This window comes from Sus scrofa, chromosome 1 (assembly GCF_054392235.1).
Source record: "Sus scrofa isolate SSC_HxYL_T2T_F1_AM1 chromosome 1, Sscrofa_HxYL_maternal_Yorkshire_Landrace_v2.0, whole genome shotgun sequence".
Taxonomy (NCBI): domain Eukaryota; kingdom Metazoa; phylum Chordata; class Mammalia; order Artiodactyla; family Suidae; genus Sus; species Sus scrofa.
The window spans coordinates 282,626,591-282,653,382 of record NC_139383.1 but is presented as its reverse complement, the minus strand read 5'-3'; the positions used below and the strand labels follow the sequence as shown (position 1 = coordinate 282,653,382).

Genomic DNA, 26,792 nt, shown 5'->3' with positions numbered 1-26,792 from the left:
CCACTGTGCCCAGAGTCACCTGATCTCTGGGACCACAGAAACTGGCTGTTCCACGGAACATGCCTTGGGAAACGTGGTCACAAGACAGCATTAACAACCACCCGGACGGACACAACCCAGGAGTCCGTGATGCATGTTCACACCGGCCTCGAGAGGAGGACAGCCATGTGCTCCTCAGCTGGCCCCTGAGTCGAGAGAAGACAGAAGAATTCTGTCTCTGCCACCTCTGCCCTAGAAGCCCTGACTTACACAGAGGAGGGCAAAGGGCTGCAGGGAGAGATACGCTGCTCTTCGCCCTCTGGGCTGGGGAAGGCACCTGCCCGGAGGCCGCGGCTGGCCAGTCCTTACCCTGCGGATGGCTCTGCTATCTGCGTGTCGGCTGTCGGCGCTGAGGCTGGCCCACGTCTGTCGGGGCAGGGGCCTGGCATTCCTTCCGCTCCATGGAAGCTGCCTCCCTACGAGGAACCAAGAGCTGCTGTCAGCAGAGGTGTGTGCCACCCATGGTCTGAGTGCCTGCTCGGTGCCAGGCTGCGCTGTGCCACAGACGAGAGGGGATCGGTCTATGCGGAGATGCCAAGTCAACAGTCACAACTGGCTCTTGAGCGTCCGGGACCCTGCTGGGGCAGCCCCGACCCTATGGCACAAAGCAGAAGCACTAGGCCCAGGCTAGCAGGGTCGGGCGCTGCCTGAGCTGACTCCTGGGGAAGAGCGGGAGCTGAGAAAGAGCATTCCAGGCAGAAGGAACGGCACATGTTTGCCTGGAGGGGAGAGAAGAGGACATCTAGAGAGCGCTGAGCGGTCCAGCCTGGCCGGATCTGGGACTGGAGGCGGAAGTGGGGAGAGGTCAGCTACAGTGGGGTGAGCTGGATCCGGGCAGAGACACGGCCCCGGCCTAGACATACAACATCCACGCAAACACAAAAGCCAGCCATCACCTGTAGTTAAGAAGCATTTAGTGAGCACCTACTACATGCCAGGCAGTCTGCTCAGAACGGTTCACAAGAGTGAACAAGACAAGCTGGGTAGGAGAGAGAGAGGTGCAATCGGACTACAGGCTGGGGCAGCCCAAACCAGCCAGGAACTAGAAGCATGACCCAGCCATCAGGCAGGGAAGGCCAAAGGATAAGGAGGCACTAGCGGGAAGGGAGCAAGGGGCGGGGGGTAGGGGATGGACACGGCTGCACAAAGGGACTGTGGAGCCTTCCAGCCATTGACACCACTGAGCAGGTATCACAGCTACTTGATGCTGGACACTGGGCTGGGGGAAAGAGGCAGGAGACGGTCCCCAGCCTCACAGGGAGCCAGTCAACAACGGGGCAATACTGCACAGGGTGATGACAGCTAGGCAGTGAAGCGCCAGGGGCTATAGAGGAACAGAAGCCAGGGGAGCCGGCCTCCACCTCCACCCCCCTCAGCAAGGAGTGGGATCCCCCCCCCCGCAACCCGGAGGCTGAGAGGTCCTGTCACTTGTCCGGGACAGAGGCGGGCCCAGAACTCAGGCCTCTAGACTCCCTGGCAGAGGAGTCTCCTAACCCTTCCTCTTGCAGGAAACACTAGCTGACCTCCCCCTATGTATTCACCCCAGCTAAGTCCTCGTCCTCTGGCTGCCTCTGGAACATTGCTAGTGTTATGCCGGCCGCTGTATCAACGTTCTCCTGCCTGCCTCTCCTCCCAGACCGTGGCCAGTGACTCTGTTCTCCTAGTACCACTGCCGGCCCAGGCCAGGCCCTTACCAAAGGATGGCTGAGGGAATGAATGAATGAGTCGAGGGACGGAACGATGCTGTGCTGGGCTTTAGGGCCCCACCTCCAATCTAGCTGACGCCCCACGAGGTCTCAGACCATCAGCCTGGAAAAATCCATCACCTCCACTCTCGGGAGAGGGCGTCAGGAACCAGGCTGATTCTTTTCCTCCACCTCGTAGAGGCGAGGTCCAGACCAAGCCAGGCAGCAACCCAAGGTCCGGCCGAGTTCTGACCTGAGTCCTGACCTACTGGGGCAGTCCACCCCATGCCCCACCCCCACCCCAGTCCAGAAAGGCCACTGAAAGTGTGCAGAGGAAACGGCTTCCTAGTAGGTGTGTCCCGGGGATGGAGCATCTGGGGGAAGTCATGAACATTTCTCGGGCCCTTGCTCTGTGGCCCACAGCCCCTGGAAGGCGAGGGGCATTCAAGCTAACCCCAAAGAATGGCTAAAACTGGGAGACAGGGAGGCAGCGGTCAGTATTCCTACCCCAGCACCTCTCCAAAAGCCAGTCCTCTGGCACCAGTCAGCTGTCCTTCCCTCCCCTTGTGAGCCAGAAGAAAACGTGACCTTCATGGAGGCAATGCCAGTGTGACTGGGCCACAGGCACTGCCCAGTTCCTCTGAACAAACTCCCACTGCCCCGTCCCTCCACAGGAAGGATCACAGCATCGGACCTCCTCCTCCTGCCTCCAGTCTGTCTGTCTGCCAGACGGTCTGCTCAGAGGGCAGGATACAGTTTGGCAGGGGTAAAAAGCACTCGTAATGGAAAAGGTGGGAGAGGCCTTTGGGAGCTTTTCAGCTGTCCCAGCCTTCCTCTGTAGTTGAGATCCAAATTCCCCTTCCCTCATCAAGCTCTCTCCCTCTTCATCCTCAAAAGGTTCCTGGGGGGTAGGGAAGCCTCCATCAAGGAGGAGTGTGGTCACCAAGGGCTGCTCCCCCTCTCCAGCCAAATCTCCAGCAGGAGGAGGTTGCCAGACACCCCCCAACCACCACTCCTTCTTCCCAAAAAAGGCAGCAGTTGCATCAGCTAAGAACCAGCTCAATCTTGGTTCACTCCAGTCCAGACCAGGGGAAAGAAGCAGTCTACAAAAGGAGCAGAATCATCATGAACCTCAAATGCCGGCAGCTCAGCTCCTTCACCTTGGGAGCCAACTTTGCTGGACCTCCAGCCTGGACCTCATCAGACCTGGCTCTCCCGCCCATCTGGATGCACAGGACATCTGTAGGGTCCAGAGCCTCGGACCCTGGACCAGGTTTCCCAGGAATCTCAGTCCAGAGAGCCCCCAAGAACCTAGCCAGGGATCTGCCCCAGATCAGGGCACAGTTCCCGCCGGATCAAGGAGAGGGAGGGGTCCAAGGAAAGAGGGGGGTGTCAGAAGCCCAGGAGAAGGGGCTTTTTTGAAAACGAAAAAAAAAAAAAAACTACCAAGAAGAGATCCCAGAGGTGGAACCTCTAGGAAGGGGGTATGTGTGTGTGGAGGGGTGAGGATCTGGGGGAACCCAGGGGATGACAAGGGGACCTGGGGGAGCCGAGGCGGAAACTCCCGGTATGTAGAGCGCAAGGAGGCACTGGGGTGCCTGGGAGGGGGCTCGCGCGCCGCGGCACCGCGGAGAGGGTGGGGGCCCCAGCGACCCCGGGGATGGGGAACCCGGAGGAAGGCCGAACTGAGCTGCGGCAGGAGGCCTCCAGGGAGCCGGCCCCGGCGGGCAGAACCCGACCTGTCCAGGGCGCCCGGGGCCGGACAGCTGGCCGGGGACGTATAGGAGTGGATTTCGAGAGGTGACAGCTCGTGCCCCCTTCCCCTCCCCACTCTCTTACCTGAGCCCGCCGCGCCCGGCCGCCCAGCCGGCAGCTCCGAGCCCCCGCCTCGCCGTCCCGCCGCCGGCTGCAGCGCCCCTCCGGCGCCTCCTTTTGTTTGTCCCTCACTGCACCACTCAGCCTCCTCCGCCCCGGAAGTGACGTCACCGTCGGGCGCGAACGCGGCGGCCAGGGTGTTGCCATCTTTTTGAGGGGCGCAGTCTCCAAGCCTTCACCTCCTCCTCCTCTCCCTGCTGGCGCCATGTTGCTTTGGGGCGGAAGTAGCGGAGCCGGGGTTCGGCCCCCTTAAAGGGACAGGGACTGCTGTAACCTTGCCGGCTTGGGGACGAAGGGTGAAGCGGCCGAGGCGGGGGTGAGTAGCTGCTGCCTGAGCGTTGCTGCCCCGAAGTCAGGTGGCGTGGCGGGAGGGCCTGGTAACTGGTTCCGAGCTCGATTGTGCCAGACCCCTCGCTTCGTTTGCGCTGAAAGGTTGACCCAGCCGGGAGCCGTTGCGCGCGCTTCTCGCTGACCCGCACTCGGACACAGGGACCTTCCGGGCTGATCCTCTCTGCACCCCCATCCCCCACTCCCCCACCCCCAGCAGTCGGTGGGGAAGAGAGAACCCAATGCAACTGGACGAAATCTGAGCAGAGCCGGGTCTGGAACGGGGTGCCGGACTCCAGCTCTATGGATCCCGAGCCCTCGGAGTATCCAGATTGATAATAGTAACGGCAACCACGTTAAGACAGAATCCGTACATTGAAAGACAGTGCCTCCACTAAAAAGAAAAATGTTCAATACGCACTAATATGGGACGACTTCCAAGATAACTTAGATGGGAAAAGGAAGGAGCGAAAAGAACAGCGTTAATCAGTGCTACCGATTGTTTTGAAAGAACGTGTTGTGGGGAGGGGTACGGGTGTCTGCGGGTGTGTGAACCAGCCGCCTTGTCAAATAAATGCGAGAGAAGTTGTTCACTGGGGTGGCCTCGAACAGGAGAACCGGGATCCTGGGGATCTGGACATGGGGGAAGAATTTACTACCGAGTGCACAGGTTGGTTAAAAATAAAGTGGGAAGATGAGAATAATGACCGGTTCTGGTTTATCTAGGGCTGACAGGTGCGTGCTTTCAGCTCTCCTGCTGGAAGGTCTTGTATTTCCCCATTACGGGAGGAACCAGGCTGAGAAATTAGGGACCTTAGTAATGTTGCATAGCCAGGAAATGAAAAAGCTGGAATTTGAGCCCTGGAGGAGTTTACACTAATGCCCATCATTCTTGCTTATCCCCCTCTTGAGAAGCCTTTTTGTTTGTTTGTTTGTTTTTGTTTTGTTATCAACCACACAATTCACTTGGAACCTGACACACAGCAGAATCCAGTAACTGTTTATTGGCTGGAATGGTCAGGAGGCAACCATAGTGTAGAATGAAGAGAAGCGCGCTTTGGAGCCCAGAACCCAATCTGGAGCCCAAGACTTGCTTCTTCCAGCCTTGAGACTCTGGACCAGGCACATACCTCCCAGAGCCTCCATGTCCCCTCCTGTAGAACTAACTACAATGACTGACGCTGAGTGCTCCCACCTGGCCTGCTTTACATGCCAATTAGCCCCATTTTACAGATCAGTAAGTGCAGAGAAGTGAAGAAAGTTGCCCACCACAACACTGTAAATCAACTATACTTCAATTTTGTTTTAAAGTTGCCCAGGAGCTCTCTGGTGACACAGCAGGTTAAGGATCTGGTGTTATCATTCCTGTGGCTCTGGTTACTGCTGTGGCTTGGGTTTGATCCCTGGCCTGGGAACTTCTTTTTTTGCGGGGGGAGGGGGAGCACTCTTGCAGCATATGGAGGTTCCCAGGCTAGGGGTTGAATCAGAGCTGCAGCTGCCAGCCTAACCACAGCCACAGCCACGCCAGATCCCAGCCACCTCTGCAACTTACGCCACAACTCACGGCCATGCCGGATCCTTAACCCACAGAGAGAGGCCAGCGATGGAACCCACCTCCTCATGGATACTAGTCACATTTTAACCCCTTGAGCCACAGCAGGAACTCCCTGGCCTGGGTACTTCTGCATGCTGGGTACTTCTGCATGTTATAAATAAATAACAGGAGAGTTAGCAATGAAGAAATCTTTCCCTCTGATGTCCCCCTCCCATTCCTTTGGCCCCTAGAGTGGCATCCAACTTGCTGACGCAGACACTCTGCCCATGGAGCAAAGGTGTCAATATGGCAAAGTCCCAGGGTTATCAGATTGCCTGTGTGCTGGGACATCTAGCTGAGTGTGATCCCCCCATTTCTGTAGCCAGGAGGCCAAAGTCACTCCTGACCTAACAGACGTGGGGCCACATCCCACTCCCAGATGGCACTGCCAGCTTCCTGAAATATTTCCCAAACGCTCATCTCACTCCCTCATTCTTGTACCAGAGAGTGGTACAAGCTTTGGCTTCACAGCTGGGGGCCCTTCTCTGCTTTCCTAGGCCTTGGATTTTTGGGTAAGTCCTTTCCCCATCTGAGACTCAGTTCCTCCATCTGTAAAACTGACAGGACTCTCTCTCATCCTGGCATGAAACCTAGATGACTTCATTACTTTTTTCTGCCATGTGTAAAACTGCCCTACAGAGTGAGATTTCGATTTTGGAGCTTGATCCCATGCCAGGAGGAGGAAGGAGTGGGCTGCCTACTGGAATCTCATTTGAGATCCCTACCCACCAAACCTGTGCTCTGGGCTCCAGAAGCCATTTCTCCTTTGCCAGTTTGAAAGCCAAGAGGAACTATGTGTAAGTCAGTGAACTTGTTATAGCTCCTCAGACAGGCTGTCACCTCCCTTAGGGGAGAACCATTGACTGGACAAGTGTTGGGGCTTTTTGCCCAAGCTCTCAGCATGTGAAAGTTCCTGGTCCAGGGATCGAACCCACGCCACAGCAACAACCCAAGCCACTGCAGTGACAACACCAGATCCTTAACCCTCTGAGCCACAAGACAACTCCCAGATTTGACAAGTTTTCACCAGACACTTGTCCTACAGGGAGTCTGTGTTTTTAGATCCCAAAGAAACAGACAAAAAAATCAGGATTCATTATCTGCGAGAGATTTTTTTGTTCTGTTTGGTTAACTGATTTTTATGGAAAGCTTTAGAGGTTTCCATGTTAATAGCTTATTGTCACTGAAAGATTAAGTGGGCCAGGATCTGTGCTAAATGCTTTTGGGGGGGTGATTGCATTATTATTGTCCCCATTGTACAGATGAGAAAGCTGAGCCTGGTATGACACAACCAAGGTCCTGTCGCTAGTTCAGAGTGGAGCTGGGACCGTTTTATCTAAGTTATAAATCCAGGCTTTCATCATCTGTGGCTGCTGGTGTAACAGACTGGTCTTACCTGGTCCGCCCTCCCTAGGCTCCTATTCTAAAAGTGCCATGGATTGTGTTTTCTCAGTAAGTGGGGGGGGGGGCACCTACAGCATCTTTCCAGCACCATATAGACCTGCCCAGTAAAGAACTGACTCAGGAGAGTTCCCTGGTGGCTCAGCAGGTTAAGCATCTGTGGAGCAAGTTTGAACCTTGGCCCTGAACTTCTTTTTTTTTGTTTGTTTTTGTTTTTGTTTTTGTTTTTGTTTTTGTTTTTGTTTTTTTTGTTTTTGTCTTTTTGCTATTTCTTGGGCCGCTTCTGCAGCATATGGAGGTTCCCAGGCTAGGGGTCCAATCGGAGCTGCAGCCACCAGCCTACGCCAGAGCCACAGCAACGCGGGATCCGAGCCGCGTCTGCAACCTACACCACAGCTCACGGCAACGCCGGATCCTTAACCCACTGAGCAAGGGCAGGGATCGAACCCGCAACCTCATGGTTCCTAGTCGGATTCGTTAACCACTGTGCCATGACGGGAACTCCCGGCCCTGAACTTCTGAGTACTGCAGGCACAGCCAGAAAAGAAAGAAAAACTGACTCGAGCCAAATACCAAGTGTGCCTCTATTTTTATTTTTTAATTCTTTTTGCCTGCACCCACAGCATGTGGAAGTTCTTGGGCCAGGGATTGAACCTGTGCCACAGCAGCGACTGGAGCCACAGCAGTGACAATGCTGGATCCTTAGCTGGCTATGCCACCAGGGAACTCCAAATGCGCCTAGTAACACCTAGTATCCTTACCACACAGAACTGGCTGAGGTGATGGGGGGCCAGGCTGCAGAGCCAAAATCCTCTTGCTTGTCCTTGCAAGCCACCAGGCAGGGTGGCAGCTGGATAAGGTGTGGCTCCTGTCGGAAAAGGCTGATGGTCTCCTGCGGGCAGCGGAGCTGATAGAGGCAGCAGCACCCACCTCCTGAAAGAAGGATTTCGAGAGGAAGGGTTTGGACTCTGGAAACAGGCAAACCAGGATTTGAATCCCAGCTCTCAGCTGAGTGAGCTTTATTCATTCTCCTCTGGAGCAAAATAGGGACGGTGACACCTTCCTGGAGGCTTCCTGTGAAGATGAAAGGGTTCCGCGCAGAGACCAGGCGCGTCGTAGGTGCTCTGAGTGTAGACAAGGGTGCAGGCCAAACACAGAAGGCTTCAGAGAAGAGGCCAAGCCAGGGCTCAGCCCTGCCGGGGGATGGGATTGGAGGGCACTGCCAGGCAGAGCACAGCTTGAGCAGAGATGGACAACGTCTAGTCAAAAGCAAAGGATTGGAGTTCCTGTTGTGGCGCAGCGGAAACGAATCTGACTAGGAACCGTGAGGTTACAGGTTTGATCCCTGGCCCCGCTCAGTGGCTTAAGGATCCGGTGTTGCCACAAGCCACAGAGTAGGTCACAGACACAGCTCAGATCTGGGGTTGCAGTGGCAGCGTTGGAGGCCAGTGGCTGCAGCTCCGATTCGACCCCTAGCTTGGGAACCTCCATATGCCGTGGGTGCAGCCCTAAAAAGCCAAAAATAAAAAAAGACGAAAAACCCCCTCCAAGGGATGGGTGTGTTTGGAAGAGGAGAGAACACGGCAGCCACAGGGCATGGATTCAGGCCAGCTCCAAAGGCCAGGCCAAGGAGCCTTTGGACTTTACTCAACGCAGGTTGTATCCAGCGGGAGGTACCGCTGACATCAGCTGCCAGAGTATTGGTCACTGAGACGAGTCCCTAGGGGTCAGCCACCTGCTGTTGACTAGTCACAGTGCCTTCTGGCCAAGAAGGTGGCCAATAGCTGCCCGGACGGATGGAGGCATGTGAGGGGGAGGGTCCTGACCCCAGGGCACCAGCAGCAGGGAACCCCAAGATCCTGGTTGCCTGTGAGGCTGCACCGGAATGTCTCCTGGTGAGTTTCTGTTCCCCTCTCCAGGTGGGGTGGCTTTCCCAGAGCTTCACCCACTTTTTCTCAGACTAAATTTCAGTAAATAACAGCAACGTGGTGATGATGGTGGACGGGGCCTCCTTGCCCGGCCCCACGCTAAGCGGTTTTCACGTGTTATCTCACTGACGTCTTATAACAGCCCGTGAGGCAGGAACCCTCATTAGTCTCCTTTCAGAAAGGATTCTCTGGGAGTTCCCGTCGTGGCTCAGTAGTTAACCCTGAACCCAACTAGGAACCATGAGGTTGCGGGTTCGATCCCTAGCCTTGCTCAGTGGGTTAAGGATCCAGCGTTGCCATGAGCTGTGGTGTAGGTTGTAGTCGCGGCTCGGATCTGGCGTGGCTGTGGCTGTGGCTGTGGCCAGCAACCATAGGTCCGATTGGACCCCTAGCCTGGGACCCACCTATGCCACGGGTAGGGTCCTAAAAAAAGACCAAAGAGAAGAAATGATTCTCTGAAAGATTTAGTAATTTGCCAGAAGTCACGCAATAGTAAATGGCTTCAGTCCAAGGTCTGATTTCAGAACTTTACAGCCTCATTAAAATAAAAAATTTAAAAAATCGGGAGTTTCCGTCGTGGCTCAGTGGTTAATGAACCACGAGGAACCATGAGGTTTCAGGTTCGATCCCTGGCCTTGCTCAGTGGGTTGAGGATCCGGCGTTGCTATGAGCTGTGGTGTAGGTCGTAGACACGGTCCTCACGGCTCCGATTAGACCCCTAGCCTGGGAATCTCCATATCCCGCGGGAGCGGCCCTAGAAAAGGCAAAAAGACAAAAAAAAAAAAAAAAAAAATCAGGCTGAGAGTTCCCACTGTGGTGTGCTGGGTTAAGGGTCCTGCATTGCTGCTACTGTGGCATAGGTTGCAGCTGTGGCTCAGATTCAGTCCCTGGCCTGGGAACTTCCATATGCCATGGGTGCAGCCAAAAAATAATACTAAAAATAAATAAAATAAAAATTAAAAATCAGACTATGTAGAAATTTCTAAGACACCCCCCCCAATCCAATCCCAGGGAGTGCCACTGTTAATAATTCACGCATAAACATACATAATACACAATCAAGCTGTCCTTGCTCTGAACGAGTTTCAGGTAGCACGGGTTAGTTAAATAACACCAGATCCCCAGTAATATGGGTCACATTTCAGTTGCCATGGTAACTGCCAGTAACGGCATAAAGTATGGGCTTTACTGCTAGCTCTTCCATCCACAAATCGCTATGGAAATGACAAGTGCAAATGGTCAAGGACCAATGACATTGCTTCTGTCAAAGCCTCTCATTGCTTGGTCACCACACAGGTTACTCCCCAGACAGCAAAGCATGTAGTTGTGTTGCCTGCCTCTCATCGTCTTCCACTGATGAACCCATGGGACACTGTACAGAAACATATGAGCAAAAGCCATTTCATGTGGCCAACACACGTGAAAGTGCAGCACAGAAATGCAGAGTGATAACACTGAAAGTGCAACTTGAACAGAACATAAATGGAGTAATTAAAAAAAAAAAAAAAAAACAGCTGGAGTTCCCATCGTGGCTCAGTGGTTAATGAATCCAACTAGGAACCATGAGATCGTGGGTTCGATCCCTGGCCTTGCTCAGTAGGTTAAGGATCCGGTGTTGCTGTGAGCTGTGGTGTAGGTCGCAGATGCGGCTTGGATCTGGCCTTGCTGTGGCTGTGGCTGCGGCCAGCAGCTGTAGCTCTGATTAGATCCCTAGCCTGGGAACCTCCATATGCCGTGGGTGCAGCCCTGAAAAAAAGGCAAAAAAAAAAATACAGCTGGCCGAGGGAATGTTGACACCACAGCTATTCACTGTTACAGAAACTCCAGGTATGCAGCCAGGGAAACTTAGTAAAGGCACATGTTTTCACAGATTAATGACAGAAGTGGTTCCCATGAAAAGAATGAAGATGACTAGAGGAAGTGATGCAAGAAAAAACATCACATCAAAGGAACTCTCCCAAATTTAGATATCTTGCTTTGTACACTATAAGGATTCAATCATTTTTTTTGGCTGCAACAGTGGCATGTGGAAGTTCCCAGGCCAGGGATGGAAACTGTGCCACAGCAGCAACCCAAACCACAGCAGTGACAACACAGGTCCTTAACCCACTCAGCCACCAGGGAACTCCCTGTTGTTCTTTTTATGGTTAAATAATATTCCATTGTATGAATATGGCACAATTTGCTGATTCATCTGTTGAAGGACATTTGGGTGGTTTCCACCTTTGGAATCTTATGAATAATGCTGCTCTTAACATTCACGTACAAGTTTCTGTGTGGACATAAGTTTTTATTTCTTTCTGGTATATACCTAGGAGTGGAATTGATGAGACAGAAGGTAATTCCACGTTTGGACTTCAAAAAAATTTAAAACTCATGGGAGTTCCCGTCATGGTACAGTAGAACCAAATCCAACTAGGATCCATGAAGATGCAGGGTTGATCCCTGGCCTCGCTCAGGGGGTTAAGGATCTGGCATTGCCATAAGCTTGGTATAGGCTGCAGACGCATCTTGGATCTTGCCTTGCTGTGGCTGTGGTGTAGGCTGGCAGCTGCAGCTCTGATTGGACCCCTAGCCTGGGAACTTCCATATGCTGCTGGTGCAGCCCTAAAAAGCACACACACAAAAAAAATTTAAACCCATTCCATCAAAAGATATTATCAAGGAGTTCCCGTCGAGGCGCAGTGGTTAGCGAATCCAACTAGGAACCATGAGGTTGCGGGTTCGGTCCCTGCCCTTGCTCAGTGGGTTAAGGATCCGGCGTTGCCGTGAGCTGTGGTGTAGGTTGCAGACGCGGCTCGGATCCCGCGTTGCTGTGGCTCTGGTGTAGGCCGGCGGCAACAGCTCCAATTAGACCCCTAGCCTGGGAACCTCCATATGCCGCGGGAGCAGCCCAAGAAATAGCAACAACAACAACAACAACAACAAAGACAAAAGACAAAAAAAAAAAAAAAAAAGGATATTATCAAGAATGTGATCAAGGCCATTGATTCATTTTGAGCTAATTTTTGTAGATGAGCGAGGTAGAGGTCCAACTTTTTTTTTATCTTTTTAGTACTGCACCCACGGCACATGGAGGTTCCCAGGCTAGGGGTCTAATTGGAGCTGTAGCCACCAGCCTACACCACAGCCACAGCAACGCCAGATCTGAGCCTCATCTGCAACCTACACACCATAGCTCATGGCAATGCTGGATCCTTAACTTACTGAGTGAGGCCAGGGATCAAACCTGCATCCTCTTGGATGCTAGTCACATTTGTTTTCCGCTGAGACACAGCAGGAACTCTAGGTCCAACTTTTGCACAGGGCTATCCAGTTGCCCTATTACTGTTTATGGGAGAGATTTTTTTTTTTCTTTCTTGGCACCCTTATCAAAAATCACGATGGATTTCCCATCGTGGCTCAGTGGTTAACGAATCCAACTAGGAACCACAGGAGCAGCTCTAGAAATGGCAAAAAGACCAAAAAAAAAAAAAAAATCAGTTGGTCATAGATAAACCCAAAGATTTACTTCTGGGGTCTCAATTCTGTTCCATTGGCTATATGTTTTGCTTTATGCCAATGCCACACTGTTTTGATTACTGTAGTTTTGTAGTAAATTTGGAAATCATCATTTTATGTAACCTGAATATCTTCTCATGTCAGAATTCTAGGTGTGGAGTTACCATCATGGCTCAGTGGAAATAAATCTGATTAGCATCCATGAGGACACAGGTTCGACCCCTCCCTTGCTCAGTGGGTTAAGGATCTGGCACTGCCGTGACTTGTGGTATAGGTCGAAGATGTAGCTTGGATCCCGTGTTGCTATGGCAGCTACAGCTCCAATTCGACCCCTAGCCTGGGAACCTCCATATGCCACAGGTGCAGCCCTAAAAGGCCAAAAAAAAAGAGAATGCTGGGGGGGCAATCACATTACTTTTAGTGTCTATACAAGAGTCCATCCTATGGATCAATCAGAACAAATTGATCTAGCCTCCAGGTGAAGGCCATCAAATTGTCTCTAGTTTTTTTTCTCTCTCACGTACAGTGTTGCATTAACTAATCATCCAGGTGTGTAACTCTTTGTGTATTTGTATGAATATCCCTGTGAGATATATTTCTAAGAGATGAAGTGTTAAGTCAAAGAGCAATGCAAGTCATTATCATTATATTCCCCTCCAAAAGTTATACCAGTGACCTTAAGAGCATCATAGTATTGATTTGGTGGATCTCAATCTTCTTCTTCTCCACCTAGGAGGCAGAAAATAGTGTTTCATTCTAGCTTGCATTTTGTTCATTATAAAAGGGTTTAGCATCTTTTCAAGTTTATTGGCTCTTTTCTTCTTTGCATGAATGTATATCTTTTGCCCACTTTTTTTCCCCCTGTTGAGATGTTGGTCTTTTGTTATTGATTTATTAAAAACCTTTGCATATGAAGGCTCACCCTATTTGAATGACCTGGTTACTGGTTTGTCTCCTTCGTTAGATGTACACACCTTAAAGGAAAGGAAGGTATCCTATTCGCCCTTGTGTGCCTTAGCAACTAGCCAAGGCAGAACACATAATGGACGTTCAATAAATATTTGCCGAAGCAATGAAAAGGTACGCACCTAAATCTCTGTGCCAGACATTGACAGTAAAAAAGGTGAGCAGAGGAGTGTCCTTGTTCTAATGGAGCTCACGATCTGGTTGGAGAGATAAACATTCATTCTCTGATCCAACAAAAGTTTATTGCACAGTTTCCTCTGTGCCAAGTGCGTAGTGTCCTAGGCAGGCTGGTAAGGGTGAGAAAAATGCCAGGATCATGACTCAGGGAACCTGGTCCTACTGGAATCTGCATGGTCAATTCACCTCCTTTGGTCTTCAGTATCGCCTTCCATAAAATGTGAGTGATTGGACCAAATTTTCTCATTTCCCCTTGAGTTGGTGCTTCTTTGGTTCCTTCTGGAAGTGGGAGTCTATAGTCCAAGGGGCTATGTTGTCACTGCTCAGAGCCTCTCCTTGTCCCACAGTGATAGTGAGTACCGGCTTTGAAGTCAGAGCCCTGAGTTCAAGTTCTGGATCTGCTACATGCTCATTGTGGCCTTGGGCATGTGACTTCACCTCCCGATGGAACCTTTCTCTTGGGATTAAAAGTAAGGTGCTCGGCAGGCAGCCTGGCACAAAGTGTGCAGTAAATAAAAGGCCAGTGCCAGGGAGTTCCCTCATGGCTCAGCAGGTTAAGGATCTGGTGGTGTCACTGCTATGGCTCTGGTTATAGCTCTAGCACAGGTTTGATCCCTGGCCCCAAAATTTTCGCATGCCATGGGTATGGCCAAAAATGAAAGAAAGTAAAAATTTTTAAAAGGCCATGGTTGGAGTTCCTGTTGTGGCTCAGTGGAAACAAATCTGACTAGCATCCATGAGGATGCAGGTTTGATCGCTGGCCTCATTCCGTGGGTTGAGGATCTGGCGTTGCTGTGGCTGTGGTATAGGCCAGCAGCTACAGCTCAGATATAAGCCCTAGCCTGGGAACCTTCCATATGCTGCGAGTGCAGCCCTTAAAAAAAAAAAAAAAAAAAAAAAGCCATTGTCATTACCCTTAGGACAGACTTCAGGGCTACAGAGGAGTTGGCCAGGGAAGACTTGCTTCCTGGAGGAAGAGAGTCAGGTGCACAGGGAGTTGGAGGTGAGTATGGCCTGGGAAAGGCTGCCGGGTGCCTCTGAGTGAGCTGAAAGAGTCCCCTGGTGGGAATTCCTGTCATGATTCAGTGGTTACAAACCCACCTAGTGGAGTTCCCATCGTGGCGGCTCAGTGGTTAACGAATCCGACTAGGAACCATGAGATTGTGGGTTCGGTCCCTGCCCTTGCTCAGTGGGTTATGGATCTGGCGTTGCCGTGAGCTGTGGTGTAGGTTGCAGATGCGGCTCAGATCCCACGTTGCTGTGGCTGTGGCATAGGCCGGCGGCTACAGCTCCGATTAGACCCCTAGCCTGGGAACCTCCATATGCTGCGGGTAGGGCTCTAAAAAAAAAAAAAAGGAAAGAAAAGAAAGTGTCTCCAGTGAAAGCTCCCAGCTGCTTATGAATGAGGTCCCTGTGGAGGTCCCCGGGTCAGCCCAAGTCCGTGGGAGAGCTCTGGACTGGGAGGCCAACAGTCCTGCCTCCACATGGGCCTGGACCAGCACACTCCCCACTAGACCTCTCTGATGTGGGACCACAGTCTCCTAGGGAAGCACCAGAGTTGTCCTGTGTCCCCAGAGCCTCAGGGCCAGCCAGCTGCAAGTCTAGCCAGGGCTGACTCTGTGCGCCCCCTGCTGGTGACTTTGGGAACAACATTCACCCACATTCCCCCAGGGCAGTGCCTTGACACCTGGCAGTATGCAGGGCTAAGACAGCACATGCAGCCACCCATGCCCTTCCTGACCTTGGCTGAGACCCCCAGTGACATCCCCCTCTCCTGCAAGTTCCTGGAAACTGTTCCCACGACACTCACCTGCTCACAAACACAGAGACGTGTGCAAGTGCTCAAGAGTAAACGCTCTTATGTGCACTCGAAGTCACAACCACACACAGATTTGGCCCCGTGTTCAAAGTCACATTGTGACTTTGAGGGGTCCTATTCATTCTTATTTCATGGGCCCCTTTCTCCCTTAAAAAATAATTATTATTAGGAGTTCCCGTTTTGGCTCTGTGGTAATGAACCCGACTAGTATCTATGAGGATGCAGGTTCAATCCCTGGCCTCGCTCAGTGGTTTAAGGATCCCATGTTGCTGTGAGCTGCAGCATAGGTTGCAGACATGGCTCAGACCTGATGTGGCAGTGGCTGTGGCGTAGGCTGACTGCTGCAACTCCAATTTGACCCCTAGCCTGGGAACATCTGTATGCCGCAGGTATGGCCCTGAAAAAATTATTATTATATTTTACAGCTGTATTGGTATAAAGAACAAATATCACCCAGGCTGAATTCATTATTACATATTCACTGTTATTATCTTCTCTTTTTCTTATTTGACTTTATTTATTTATTTATTTATTTTTGGCTTCATTCCCAGCCTGCAGAAGTTCCCAGGCCAGGGATCAAACCCAACAGCAGACCTGAGCCACAGCCATGACAGCACCAAAGCCTTAACCTGCTGAGCCACACGGGAACTCCTCTTATTTTAAAACAAGTTAGAGTCAAGGAGTTCCCTGGTGGCCCAGCAGGTTAAGGATTCGGTGTTGTCACTGTTGTGGCTCTGGCTACAGCTGTGCACAGGTTCAGTCCCTGGCCCAGAAACTTCTACATGGCCATGGGTGTGGCCAAAAAAAGTTAGGACATTTTCATAGGCTCCTCAGACGATCTTGTCCCTCAGCACCAAGCCTCCCGAGGTGCTCTGATGGCCAAGTCAACCCTGCCAGCGAGCATGTGTGATGCACACACATCCAGCCCAGTATGTTGCATTATGGTAACTCCATGAGTGTTCATAAAGTGCCCACGCTAGTATTCACAGCTGTCATTTACAGTCTTTTTTTTTTCCTTTGTCTTTTTCGGGCCGCACCCACAGCATATGAAAGTTCCCAGGCTAGGGGTTGAATCAGAGCTCCAGCTGCCAGCCCATGCCACAGCCACGGAAATGCCAGATCTGAGCCGCGTCTGCAACCTATGCCACAGCTCATGGCGACACCGGATCCTTAACCCACTGAGGGAGGCCAGAGACGGAACCCATGCCCCCATGTATACCAGTTGGGTTCGTTACCGCTGAACCACAACGGGAGCTCCTTACATCACCTTTCTTTCTTTCTTTTTTTTTTTTTTTTTTGTCTTTTTGCCTTTTCTTGGGCCACTCCCGCGGCATATGGAGGTTCCCAGGCTAGGGGTCTAATTGGAGCTGTAGCTGCCAAGTCTACGCCAGAGCCACAGCAACTCAGGATCCCAGCCGCATCTGCAACCTGCACCACAGCTCACGGCAACACGGGATCCTTAACCCACTGAGCAAGGGCAGGGACCGAACCCGCAACCTCATTGTTCCTAGTCAGATTCATTAACCACTGCGCCACGACGGGAACTCCCTTACATCACCTTTCATGTGACTAAGTGAACCGCTTTCCATGAATTGTCGTATTTTTATTTATTTTATAGATGGGGAACCTGACTTTCATCAGAGAGCTGAAGTGACTTGCCCCGGGTCACACAGCCAAGGTCTCCATGACCCCAAAGCCTGTGTTCTAATCCTTTCCCCACAGGTCTGCTTGGCCCCTGATCCCGGGTGGGCACCAAAGGTTTGGCAGGACAGACCTGCCCCGCAGAGGGCACAGGGCAGTGCTCACTCCTGTGCCCACAGACTCGCCTGCAGTGAAAGCCGATCCTGGTTCCAGCTCCAGCCCCAGGCAGCGAGAGCGGAGAAGCACATCCTCAACCTGCACAGGCTCTCCTCGCCCTCCGTGGAGCCAGGCAGCCTGGCCACCTCCAGCCCCAAGGCAGCGTCTTTCCCAGGAGCTGGCAGTGAGGGTGAAGGGCTGAGTCTGTGGCAGAGGAGAGGACCCTTTCCACAAGCTGGGGTCTCTTCCCGTGCGAGTTTCTACCTTGTGCCAGGCAGTGGGTGATACAGACCCTCCCTGGACCCGAGGGATCTCCATTGGACTGTTAGTTGTTCTTTTATCATGATTTCCAATTCCTTGCCTATTGACGCGGGAGAGGATAGCACCTGCTTTCTAGGGCTGTTGAAAGGCTCCGAAGATATGTATATAGTCCTGGAGTTCCCTGGTGGCTCAGCCAGTATTGTCCCTGCTGTGGTGCAGGTTCAGTCCCTGGCCCGGGAACTTCCACATGCCAAGGATGAGACCAAAAAGAAAACAAGCAAACAAACAAAAAGACACACGTAGGAGTTCCCGTCGTGGCGCAGTGGTTAATGAATCCGACTAGGAACCATGAGGTTGTGGGTTCGGTCCCTGCCCTTGCTCAGTGGGTTAATGATCCGGCATTGCCGTGAGCTGTGGTGTAGGTTGCAGACGCGGCTCGGATCCCGCGTTGCTGTCGCTCTGGCGTAGGCCGGTGGCTACAGCTCCGATTCGACCCCTGGCCTGGGAACCTCCATATGCCACGGGAGTGACCCAAAGAAATAGCAAAAAGACCAAAAAAAAAAAAAAAAAAAAAAAAAAAAGACACACGTATAGTTCTTATCACCGTGTCTGGTGCAGGGTGAGCAAATGAGTGCTGATTGTATTAACGTTATTGCTACCACTGTAATCCAGTGAGTTGATAAAGGCCTGACCTGGGGCAGAGGAGGTGTGGACACCTTGTAGGAGAACTGATAGACCTGGGGTGGCATGGGCGACCGTGTCAGAGAGAGGATCTGTCTACCAGGCCCCGGCAGATTTCAAACCAAGCGGTCAGAAGGTGGTTGAGGGGGGTTCCTGTGGGATTCAGTCCATCTGGAGGAGTCAGCAGGACATCGGGCCCAGGACAGGAGCCGCCGACCCCGCATTCGGCTAATGTAAGGGCACACAGCCAGCCGGCCCAGGGCACCTGCTGTGACCCGGCCTTGCGCCTCGCAGCATCCTCTGGCTGGGTGGAGCTGAAGTGCGCCGACGCCCTTCCCCCACGTGACAGGTCCCTCCTCCCCTGCTGTCATCACCGCCCTGGCCTTCGTTGCCCCAAGCTCTGGTTCTTAGCCACGGGGATCAGGGAGTACTTCCGGTTTCCAGGGCGTTCTCTCAATTCTGAGAAATAGAAGATGAGCTCTGGCCAGACTGACTTCTCAGCTTCTGGAATCTTTCAGGTCTCTTCCCCTCCCCGGCCTTTTCCCTCCCACACCCTGTCCCCTCCTTTGGGACTCAGTGGCAGCCCACAGCCTCAAGGAGCGCTCCTTACCTCCCCAGAGCCCTCTATTGGCTAACTAAAGAGTTAGCTCCTGGGCGTTGTAACAAAGTACCACAAACTGGGTGGTTTTAAAGAAGTTTATTCTCTCGCTGTTCTAGAGGCGTGCGATCCAACATCAAGGTGTCTTTGGGGCTGTGCTTTCTCTGAAGGTTCTTGAGGAGAGTGGGGCCCGCGCCTTTGCCTTCGCTTCGGTGCTGCCAGCCATCCCTGGCTTCTTGGGCTTGCAAACACATCACTGATCTCTGCTTGCATCACACAGCCTTCTCCCTTTGTGGCTGTGCCTCTCCCCTTCTTATAAGGACACAGGGCACATGGGATGAAGGTCCACTCTCGTCCAGTAGGACCTCATCTTAAAGCGATTACATTTTCATAGATCCTGTTTCCAAAAAAGGCCATATGCACAGGTACCGGAGGTTTGGACAGATCCTTTTGGAGGACACAGTTCCAGCCATAGCACACATCTTTGCACTTGTCACAAAACACTTGCTGGACAATTGAAGGAGACACAGTGTTTGTGGGCCTCTCTCGCTGGGCCTGGTCTGCACTGTGGTCTTGGCGCCATGCCAGGGCCTGGCCAGAGAATAGGCACAGAAGAGCTGACGATTGAGGAACAGAAGAGGCAGGGCCCCACCTTCGGACAGATCGCTAGCTTTCAGGGCCCTGCGATTCTTTGAAAGACTTTGGAAGAAGAGGCTAAGTTGGGAGGGGGGTTAGAAGGGACAGGGCGAGGGAGTGGCCCAGTTCAGGCCAGCCTTGTTTCTTATTAGCAAGTACCAACAGCCACGAGCTGTTACGAATATGGATAGAATATTCCTAGTGTGAGCAAGCCTGAACATGTACCTACTAAAATATCCATTATCAGGTTATAAATTACTTTCCTTTTATTCCCCCCCCCCTCTTTTGTTGGCTGCACCCATGACATACGAAAACTTCCAGGCCAGGGATTGAACCTGAGCCACAGCAGGGACAGTGCTGGATCCTTAACCGCAAGGCCACCAGGGAACTCCTTGTTTCTCCTGGATAATAAGGGCATTTTACTGATAGTTATGAAATAATGTGAACAGATACGTTATGTTGAACTTCAGGTTTCCAGTCCTATATGTAAGGAGCTGAAAGGTTGCTACTCTGTCCTTACAAGTAAAAAGCTGAGCAAAGTGAAAATCAGGACCTTGGGAGTTCCCTTGTGGCATCGTCAAAATGAATCTGACTGGGAACCATGAGGTTGCAGGTTCAATCCCTGGCCTCAATCAATGGGCTAAGGATCTGCCGTTGCTGTGAGCTGTGGTGTAGGTTGCAGACGTGGCTCAGATCCTGCATTGCTGAGTCTGTGGTGTAGGCCGGCAGCTGGAGCTCTGATTCGACTCTTAGCCTTGGGAACCTCCATATGGCTCAGGTGCAGCCCTAAAAAGACCAAAAAACCCTCAAAACTCCATGGTCCAAATCTGTTGCGCTGCCAGCATGTGTGTGTACAGTGTTACTGCAGTACAGTCACATTGTTTGTGTACTTGTCCAAGGCTGCCTTCCCACTAGGACAGCAGATCTGAGAAGCTGCGACAAAGACTGTCCTGCCAAGCCTGATCTATTTGCTCTGGCCCAAGGTTTGCTGGTATTGCTATAGAGTAAGGAGAGTAAATACATGGGAACAACTAACAGACAGGAATGGTGAGTGTGGTGGAGGGTGGGGCGGGGGGTGCCGCAGGCAAAAGGGACAGTGGCAGGAAATGAGCCGGGACAGAAGGCCTTCATGTCTGAGCTAATATGGCCTTTATAGTATATGGTAAAAATTGGGGGTTTGGAGTTCCCACTGTGGCACAGTGGGTTAAGGATCAGGGGTTGTGATGGTGCGGGTTTGATCCCTGACCTCGTGCAGTAGGTGAAGGATGTGGCATTCCCACAGCTGCTGTGTCGATCACACCTGTGACTCAGATTCAGTCCCTGGTCCAGGAATTTCCATATGCCATGGCTGTGGCCAAAAAGACAACAAAAAAGATTTGGGGCTTTATTCTTAGTGGGAGAATTTAGAAAAAGCAAAGCTGCATCTGGAATCCAGGCGCTGTCTGGTACCCAGATCAGATTTGGTCTTTTGTTGAACCAGAGCAGTTTCACAGAACAGCAACATCAGACAAAGCCTCTCTGTGATCTTGATGAAACCAGACAAAAACAAGACTCCTCCCGAGAGTTCCCTGCATGGCTCAGCGATTAATGCACCCGACTAGGACCCATGAAGATGTGGGTTTGATCCTTGGCCTCGCTCAGTGAGTTAAGGATCCCGCATTGCCATGAGTTGAGGTGTAGGTTGCAGATGTGGCTGGGATCCCGCATTGCTGTGACTGTGGCGTAGGTCGGCAGCTGTAGCTCTGATTCAGCTCCTAGCCTGGGAACCTCTGGATGCTGCAGGTGCACCCCTAGAATAGCAAAAAAAAAAAAAAAAAGGAAGAAAGAAAGAACCCAAAAAAACAAAAAAACAACTCCTCCCTTCCTCATCAGGTCTGAACACAAACATGAACTTTGTCGAGCGCGCATAACTTCAGGCTAAAATGAGGGACTGCTTCTTCTTTCTTTTTTTTTTGGCTTTTTAGGGCCGCATCCACGGCAGATGATGGAAGTTCCCAGGCTAGGGGTTGAATCAGAGCTGCAGCTGCTGACCTACACCACAGCTCACGGCAACGCCAGATCCTTAACCCACTGAGCGAGACTAGGGATTGAACCTGCATCCTCACGGATACTAGTTGGGTTCATTACCACTGAGCCAGGACAGGAACTCCTAGGGACGCTGCTTCTTTACCCATAATCATTAGCCCCTCTCTAGCCTGCCCTCCCTGTAAGTAAAATTATTACCATATCCGACCATAAAATTATCCCTGCTTCTGAAAGCACCGTTCCACTTCCTTGGAGCCTCACAGCAGTCACCCCACCAGAGTCTGAGTCCTAGAATAAGTTCTCGGACCCTCCCACCGAGACACCCCACGGGTCCCTGGCATGCCTTTTCCTTCAATGTGGCTTATTTCGTCTCAGCTGTGCTCCTCGTGGTTTTGAGCTCAGAGTTTATGACTCAGGCCTGATTTGCTACGAATGGGAGAGAAACCAAAGTAATAGTAGTTTATATTTATTTATTTTTTGCTTTTTAGGGCCACACCAAGGGCATATGGAGGTTCCCAGGCTAGTGGGCCAATCGGAGCTGTGGCTGCTGGCCTCACCACAGCCACAGCAATGCCAGATCCGAGCCACAGCTGTGACCTACACCACAGCTCATGGCCACAATGGATCCTTAACCCATAGAGCGAGGTCAGGGATCAAACCCATGTCCTCATGGATCCTAGTCAGATTCATTTCCACTGCGCCATGATGGGAATGCCTATAATAGTAGTTTAAATAAGATCTAAATTTCCTTCTCTCTCTCTCATCAACTAAGTCCAGAGCTAAGTGATGGCTCTCCTGGAATATCAGAGGCCCAGGCTCCTTTCATGCTGTGGCTCTGACTCGCACCTCATGGGTATGGACCATTTCATGTGATTTTTCTTGTTTTTTGGCCACACCTGAGACAAGCAGAAATTCCTGGGCCAGGGATCAAACCTTCGCCTCAGCAGTGACAATGCCTGATCCTTAACCTGCTGAGCCACACGGGAACTCCCACCTCTCAGCTTTTTCTGTTGAAAAAGTTGGACACACAGAAAAGGTGAAGGAATTGTTCACCTGCCCACCACCCAGATTCAACACGAGCTAACATTGGGCTGTATTTGCTAATGTCCTTCTTGTCCCTGCCTGCCTTTATATATGAATGTCTTCTTTGCCAAATCTTTTGAAAGCAAGGTGCAGACACCCCACGCCTTCATCCTTAAATACTTCAGCATGTGCCTCCTAAGAATGCCATCCCCTGTGTCAGCACCCACATTGTCACACCAAAGATCCTGACCTCCATTTAGTCGTGTCCTCTGATGTTCAGACTGTATTCAGTTTTCTCTGATTATCTCACAGGCACCTTAGGTGAACTTTTTTTTTTCAATGTCTGTACCTTTTTTTTTTTTTTTTTGTCTTTTCTAGGGCCGCACCCACGACACATGGAGGTTCCCAGGCTAGGGGGTCTAATCAGAGCTGTAGCTGTCAGCCTACTCCAGAGCCACAGCAACACGGGATCCGAGCCACATCTGCAACCTACACCACAGCTCACGGCAACGCCAGATCCTTAACTCACTGAGCAAGACCAGGGATCATACCTGCGTCCTCATCAGTACTAGTCGGGTTCATTAACCACTGAGCTACAGTGGGAATTCCTATTTTTTATTATTTTAAAGACTGTTTTATTATAGCTGATTTACAGTATTCTGTCCATTTCTGCTGTACAGCAGGTGACCCAGTTATGCATATATATACATTCTTTTTCTCACATTATCCTCCATCATATTCCATCACCTTTGGTGAGCTTTCATGGTTCTACTATCATCACCAATCCAGGATCCAGTGAAGGGTGACAGATTGTATTTGCTTATTGTTATCTCTTAAGTCTTTTCATATAGAACAGCCCCCACACTCCCTAGATACCCACTTATTTTTCAGGGCTCTGTTCTGACCTCCTCGAAGGAGTGGGGGAAGGAAGGAAGGCAAGCTAAAAGAAGTCTCAGATGCAATGCAGTTCCCAGAAAGTTCCAGCAGGAGTTCATTCCCTTGTCTTTGTTTCCTTAATCTGCACAGCAGATAAAGAATCTGGTGTCATCATTGCAGCAGCTGTGGTCACAGCTGTAATGTGGCCAAAAAAAGCCAAAACCAAAACCAAAACTAAACAGGAGTTCCTGTCATGGCCCAGCAGGTTAGGAACTAGTATCCATGAGGATGTGGGTTCCATCCCTGGCCTCGCTCAGTGGGTTAAGGATCTGGCATCACCGTGAGCTGTGGTGTAGGTCACAGACATGGCTAGGATCCTGCACTGCTGTGGCTGTGGCTTAGGCCAGCAGCTGCAGCTCTGATTTGACCCCTAGCCTGGGGACCTCCATATGCTGCAGGTGCAGCCCTAAAAAGGAAAAAAAAAAAAAAAGTTGAAAAAATAAAACTAAACAAAAAACCCCTAAAAGACACTGGTATGTATCTATTAGCAGTCACCCCCTACCCCTAGGCTCCCACCCCACTCCCAGCCCAAAGCAATCGCTAATCTACTCTCTATCTCTATAGATGTGCCTGTTTCTTAGCAATGGAATCATACAGCTTGTGGGCTTTTGTGACTGGCTCCTTTTAGTGAGCATAGTGTTTCGAAGCTCATCCATATTGTATGGTGTCGGTGCTTCATTCTTTCTTATTGTCAAATGATACCATTGAATCATGGATGTCCCACATTTGGTTCATTGATTGACATTTAGATTGTTTCCCTTTTTTTGACTATCAGGAATAATGCTGCTGATGAATATTCATGTACACTTTTTGTGTGGACATATTTATTTCCATTTCTCTTAAGTCTATACCTAGGAGCGGAATTGCTGGGTCACATGGAAACTCTATGTAACATTTGGAGGAACTTCTAGACGATTTTCTGCAGCAGCTGCACCATTTTACATGCCCAGAAACCATGTTCGAGGGTTCCAGTTTCTCCCCATCCTCAAAACACTTGAAATTATCCATCTTCCTTGTAATTGTCATCCTAGTGAGTATCTTCATGTGGCATTTCCATAGTGACTACCTGTGTTAAGCATCTTTTTGTGGGCTTACTGGCCATTTATATCTCTTTGGAGACATTCAGATTTATGATTTGCAAGTATTTCCTCCCATACTGTGGGTTTTTGTTAAAAGTTTTTAGGAGTTCTCTTGTGGCATAGCTGGTTAAGGATCCAGCACTGTCACTGCTGTGGCTCCTGTTGCTGCTATGGTGAGGGTTCTGGCCTGGGAGCTTTCGAATGCCATGGGCACAGCCAAAAAAAAAAAAAAAAAAAAAAAAAAGGAAAAAAATGTTTTTAATTTTGATGAAGTCCAATTTATCTGATTTTTTTTTTCTTTTGTTGCTTGTGCTTTGGTGTTGTATATTAGAAAACATCCTCTGGCGTTCCCGTCGTGGCGCAGTGGTTAACGAATCCGACTAGGAACCATGAGGTTGTGGGTTCGGTCCCTGGCCTCGCTCCGTGGGTTAAGGATCCATCATTGCCATGAGCTGTGGTGTAGGTAGCAGATGCAGCTCGGATCCCGCGTTGCTGTGGCTCTGGCGTAGGCTGGAGGCTACAGCTCCGATCGAACCCCTAGACTGGGAACCTCCATATGCCGTGGGAGTGGCCCTAGAAAAGGCAAAAAGACAAAAAAAAAAAAAAAAGACAAAGACAAATACCATATGATATCACTTATAACTGGAATCTAATATCCAGCACAAAAGAACATCTCCTCAGAAAAGAAAATCATGGACTTGGAGAAGAGACTTGTGGCTGCCTGATGGGAGGGGGAGGGAGTGGGAGGGATCGGGAGCTTGGGCTTATCAGACACAACTTAGAATAGATTTACAAGGAGATCCTGCTGAATAGCATTGAGAACTATGTCTAGATACTCATGTTGCAACAGAACAAAGGGTGGGGGAAAAAATGTAATTGTAATGTATACATGTAAGGATAACCTGACCCCCTTGCTGTACAGTGGGAAAATTAAAAAAAAAAAAAAAAAAGAAGAAGAAAGAAAACATCTTCTAACTCAAGGTCACAAAGATTTATTCCTGTTTTCTTCTAGGGTTTTTATGGTTTAGCTCTTATATTTAGGTCTGTGATCCACTTTGAGTTACTTTTGTGTATGGTGTGAAGTAGCAGTCCAAATTTATTCCTTTTTTTTTTTTTCTTTTTAGGGCCACCCCTGGGGCATATGGAAGTTCCCAGGCTAGGGGTCAAATTGGAGCCGCAGCCACCCGCCTACTGCACAGCTGCAGCAGCTCGGGATCCAAGCCGCATCTTTGACCTACACCGCATTTTGCATCAACACCAGATCCTTAACCTACTGGGAGAGGCTAGGGATCGAACCTGCATCCTTGTGAACACTAGTCGGGTTCTTCACCCGCTGAGCCACAACAGTAAGTCCCCAAATTTATTCTATCACATGTGGCTATCCAGTTAGCTCAGCACCATTTGTTAAAAAGTCCATTCTTTCTTCATTGAATTTTCTTGGCACACTTGTCAAATAGCAATTGTTCATGAATGTGAGAATTGATTTCTGGATTCTCAATTCTATTCCATTGACTTATACGTCTATCCTTATGGCAGTACCACACTTTCTTGAGTCCCTTAGCTTTTTTTTGTTGTCATTGTCATTGTCTTTTTTTTTTTTTTTTTTTTTTTTTGTTAGGGCTGCACTTACAGCATATGGAGGTTCCCAGGCTAGGGGGCCAATCAGAGCTGTAGCCACTGGCCTACACCACAGCCACAGCAACGCAGGATCCCAGCCACATCTGCAAACTACACCACAGCTCACGGCAATGCCAGATCCCTAACCCACTGAGCGAGGCCAAGGATTGAACCTGAGTCCTCATGGATACCAGTCAGCTTTGTTTCCTCTGAGCCACAATGGGAACTCCTCCTTTAGCTTTTTAGTAAGCTTGGAAATAGTGCAGTGTGTCTTTCAACATTTTTCTTCTTTCTCAAGAAATTCGCTCTTTTACTTATATCTGTTAAGTCTTTCTCTCTCTCTCTCTCTTTTTTTTTTTGGCTTTTTTTTTGCCTTTTCTAGGGCCGCCCCTGAGGCATATGGAGGTTCCCAGGCTAGGGGTCGAATTGGAGCTGTAGCCACCGGCCTACGCCAGAGCCACAGCAACGCGGGATCCGAGCCGCGTCTGCAACCCACACCACAGCTCATGGCAACTCCGGATCCTTAACCCACTGAGCAAGGACAGGGATCGAACCCACAACCTCATGGTTCCTAGTTGGATTCGTTAACCACTGAGCCATGATGGGAACTCCAAGTTTCTTTTAATCTATAAAGCTCCAGGCTTGTTCTCCCCCTCATACTGTATTTGTTGAAGGAGCAGGGTCATTTGTTCTGCAGAGTTTCCATAAGTCTGAATTTGTTGATTGCATCTCCGTGGGGTCATTTAACGTGGTGTCCCTTGTATTGTAATCCAGAGGCATGGTCTGATGTATTTATTAATTAATAATATTTATTTTTCATGCTTATG

At 50.4% G+C, this 26,792-nt stretch overlaps 2 protein-coding genes across 15 annotated transcripts in view; one reads left to right on the top strand and one right to left on the bottom strand.

The window, feature by feature from the left end:
* Window positions 1-3,672, bottom strand: part of LRRC8A (leucine rich repeat containing 8 VRAC subunit A) — a 33,037-nt gene extending 29,365 nt beyond the window's left edge. For 5 of the 7 annotated variants that reach the window (XR_014828145.1, XR_014828140.1, XR_014828131.1 and 2 more), the window contains exons 1-2: window positions 3,564-3,672; window positions 349-455 (exon numbers count right to left, since the gene is read on the bottom strand). The gene's annotated coding sequence lies outside the window, so the exon portion shown is untranslated. Of the gene's footprint in view, window positions 1-249; window positions 456-3,563 lie in introns of all 7 variants that reach the window. The other 2 variants (XR_014828157.1, XM_005660499.4) reach the window with 1 other exon arrangement.
* A 193-nt stretch (window positions 3,673-3,865) lies between these two features.
* Window positions 3,866-26,792, top strand: part of KYAT1 (kynurenine aminotransferase 1) — a 36,829-nt gene continuing 13,902 nt past the window's right edge. For 2 of the 8 annotated variants that reach the window (XM_021069820.2, XM_003122209.7), the window contains exon 1: window positions 3,866-3,915. Coding sequence is in view for 2 of the 8 variants with exons in the window: in XM_084998115.1 (XP_084854241.1) it covers window positions 8,718-8,816 (99 nt within the window). In the remaining 6 variants the exon portion in view is untranslated. Of the gene's footprint in view, window positions 7,105-7,430; window positions 8,817-24,113; window positions 24,300-25,472; window positions 25,695-26,792 lie in introns of those variants that run through there. The other 6 variants (XM_084998140.1, XM_084998115.1, XM_003480618.5 and 3 more) reach the window with 6 other exon arrangements.